This window comes from Miscanthus floridulus, chromosome 16 (assembly GCF_019320115.1).
Source record: "Miscanthus floridulus cultivar M001 chromosome 16, ASM1932011v1, whole genome shotgun sequence".
NCBI classification, from domain to species: domain Eukaryota; kingdom Viridiplantae; phylum Streptophyta; class Magnoliopsida; order Poales; family Poaceae; genus Miscanthus; species Miscanthus floridulus.
The window spans coordinates 54,785,217-54,788,938 of record NC_089595.1 but is presented as its reverse complement, the minus strand read 5'-3'; the positions used below and the strand labels follow the sequence as shown (position 1 = coordinate 54,788,938).

The following is a 3,722-nucleotide window of genomic DNA, read 5'->3' as shown; positions in this document are numbered from 1 at the left end:
GTGATTGATTGGTTCATTCCTCGACTCGGCGGTATAACCATCTTGCTCTCTCTCTTTACATTACCGCAAACTAGTTGTCAAGCTCTTTAGTTTAGCTAGTCATGAGAGCTTGTTAGTTTGGTTAGTGTGGCTCTTTAGTTAGTCTTTGAGAGCACACTAACTTAGTGTAGTGACATAGCCATTATGTGGATAGAGACTACATAAACTAGAATTGTGGTAGGTGGCTTGCATTTTTAGTAGGCTAGTGCAACACTCGCTTCATCTCATATTTGTCTAACAGGTTTGCTAAGTGTTGTTGTAGAAATTTTTAATAGGCTATTCACCCCCCTCTAGCCATTAGAACCTTTTAGATACTCCAAAATTACTTTGGCTTACGACGATCGTTGTTATTTTGCAACAATTAATGAATAGTAAGAAACCAAAAGTGCTCTAGTACAAGCCAACAAATACCCAAATCAACAAGATCTTCACTACTACAAACAGCTCATCAGAGCCGGTTCGTAACCCCCTATCACCACCGGTTTGGCACTCAGTAGTAAATTGTCGATGGTGATGGCCTAGATCATCACCCCTGGTTTTATAACCGGCTGTGATAGTATGCTAACACCACCGCTTGGGAGTATGATCCAATGGTGTAAAGGTCATGATCATCATCGTTTTGGAGAAGGATCCATCTATGTAAAGGTCACGATCACCACCACTTTGGAGTAGGATCCGACCGTGTAAAGGTCATGATCAACGTCGCTTTGGAATAGGAGCCATCTATGTAAAGGTCATGATCACCGTCGTGTTGTAGTTTGATCCCACGTTGATGATTTTACAATCGGTGTCGGTTTACTAAAAGACTCCTTTTTAGGCCATAAATAAGCATTGTACTTTTTACAATAATAATCCACGCTAACTATCATTTGTGTGAGCTGATATGCTAACACAAGTTGCCGCTTGATTACATAATAGATATTGATCTCTACACAGACTTACATAACAAAAATAAAGTAGTTGTGCTTCATCATACTGCTTCCTGCTATGTGCCACTACTACCTGCAACACAAAGTGAATATAATCAGTGCATCCTTTAGATTTGCAGCAAATGCAACATGGAACCCCTTCTCTTGACCAATAAAATCATCCTTACTAAAGACTCCTTTTTGGTCTCATAGCACAGAGTTATTGAATTCTGAGCATAGCAGCAAATTTGTTCAAAAGCACCCATGCTCCTCGAACGCACTTTGTGAAAACACATCGTTTCTCAGTTTCCACAACCTACACAAAGCAGCAGAAGTAATAATATTCAACACACCATTCCTTTTATTATTAAGCCAAAATGGACCTATACGTAGAATCAAAAGAACTTCTACTTGAACCTGTACAATACTAGACAAAAACTGACCAAAGCTGATGGCAACATAAGTACACAACACATTCAAAGAATAGCAGTCCAACTCATTAAAACTCATGTTGGACCTTTTACCACTGCGTTTTTCAACCCATAAAATGTATTGGCTGCGCTCGACTGGTATGAAAACCAGCCGGATTTCACTGTTCTCGAATGAAAAATACTGTTTATGCTCTCACAAATTTCTCCAGATTCATCCAGATTCCTCCAAATTCCTTCAAACGAACAGGCCCATTATGTACTCCCTCTGTCCCTAAATGTTTGTCGCCACGGTTTGCATGTCGATAACTTTAACTCGATTTATAGAAAATACGGGCAATATTTCTATCTCCAAATAAATTTATTAAAAAACCAGATTCAAATATCTATCCAATAATACTAATTATGTATCACAAATATTAATATTTTTTAATATACATTTAGTCAAAATTATTTCTCAGAAATAAAAAACGATAGACATTTAGGGACGTAGGGAGTATATTACAATGTCTTCCCATCAAGATGACTATAGCAGATAATCTTTTTCCAAATCATTATTTTTTGTTTCACCGATTCTGACTTCTTTGTATATTTATTTACGTTGTAGTAATAGAGGACAAGAATTGTTTGAAGTGTCAAAAGGGATATATTTAAACTCTTTTGGACGGTGGAAGTATATTAATATACTGTCAAGTTTTGATGCATAAATCGCGCTGGATGCATGCCACACACCTGCACTATCCGTTGCAAATTGGAGTACCTGTATCAGATAGAGCAACTATCTCAAGCTGTGAACACGCGCATAGGGAGCGCAAAGTTACTGGTGACCGCTAATGTGTCACGTGGAACGACGGCAACTGCCGGACGGCAAGTGGGGAGGTGTCCATGTGCATGTCCCTATCCTATCCTGTCCGCTGCAGCTGCTATCGTTTCCGAAAAACAGGCAAACAATACCGCGGGCAATTACCGCCATGATACTGTGGGCCTGCCCGTCACAAGCCACAACGGATAATAAGATCCCCGTCGCGTCACGGTTATAATCCTGAGAGGCGTACCGTCCCCAAACAACAGCGCGACAGTTGAGTGCGAGAGTGTGAGTACGGCAGCAGGAGGACGAGAAGCCGATGGCGGTTGTGAGCGGCAGCGGCGGCGGGAGGCTGAACCCCTGGGCGGAGCCCTTCGTGCCTTCCGGGGTGCGGTACCGCGGTCTGCAGCAGACGGCGGAGGCGGCGCCGGAGCAGGAGGTGGAGGTGGAGGACTTCTCCCCCGAGTGGTGGCGCCTGGTGTCCGCCTCCCCGGCCTTCCGCGACCGCTGGCTCCGCGAGTACGGCGCGCTCGGCCTGCTCGACGCCGAGGAGGACCTGGACGACGACGCGGAGGTCGACGACTTCTTCTCCCCTCCGGCCCTGCGCCAAGGTAAGCCGCCATGCCGCCTCGCAGCTCCACCTGCTGATCTGCCTCCCTGTCTGTGAGTCTATCTTTGCTACAAGTAACTTTGGCACTGACTTGGTGTATCGTGGCGTTCGGACGGAGCAGAGAGCGAGCGGGAGGACGCCGCGGCCGGGGCCGGTAAGAGGGCCAGCGGAGGCCTCGAGGTGGCGGCGTGGGGGATCGACAAGTGGTGGAGGGCGCACGGGGGTCCGCCGGAGGCCCCCAGGTACGCGGAGAAGGCGCCCCGGAGGGTGGCCGCCGGCGCCAGGGTGAGCCCTCGCCCCATCCAGCAGCCGCGCTGAAGAAGCCGATCCGTTTCCGTGCACGCGTCCATCCACCGACGGCTGCTCGGTGACAGATCTTGGCACAGGAAAAATTAGGCACCCCCAAAAAGAAGTTTTCTTTTCAAATCTTGCAATTTGCTTTGGTGTGTTCGTCTTGCGCAGTTTCTGGATCTGGACTCTGCTTCTGCTCGAGATCGAATGGGAAGATCCTCTGCTGCTTTGTCTGTGCTCATCCCTGTACTGTAAATATGATGATGTAATAACAATAACATGCAGTGAGACTTTAGCTTTCAGTTTCGGGCGCCGACAAGCGCAATCATCCATCCCTAAGTTGATCTAATCCTCCTCTTTGTCACCCATTCTAGTTCGGACAACGCTGGCGGCATCCATTTTCAGCGTCATCTTTGTGCCGTGAATTTTTTTTCAGGAGCCACAACGAATTTGATGCGATTTTTTTAGCTTCTTTCTCCATTTCCCCGAGCATGCCATCTAAATTCAAGTTTTTTCACTCTCTCAATCACATCGATTTTTAGCCGCGTGTATGGAGTATTAAATGTAGGTAAAAAAAACTAATTACACAGTTTAGTTGGAAATCACGAGATGAATCTTTTGAGCCTAGTTGATCCACGATT

At 45.8% G+C, this 3,722-nt stretch overlaps 1 protein-coding gene across 1 annotated transcript; it reads left to right on the top strand.

Moving 5' to 3' along the window:
• The first annotated feature begins 2,421 nt into the window (after nucleotides 1-2,421).
• On the top strand, nucleotides 2,422-3,383 carry LOC136513582 (protein EARLY RESPONSIVE TO DEHYDRATION 15-like). Its single transcript, XM_066507554.1, has 2 exons — nucleotides 2,422-2,791; nucleotides 2,912-3,383. Exons 1-2 carry the CDS (start codon nucleotides 2,500-2,502, stop codon nucleotides 3,106-3,108), a joined length of 489 nt encoding a protein of 162 aa, XP_066363651.1. The 5' UTR covers nucleotides 2,422-2,499; the 3' UTR covers nucleotides 3,109-3,383.
• Nucleotides 3,384-3,722: the final 339 nt, after the last annotated feature.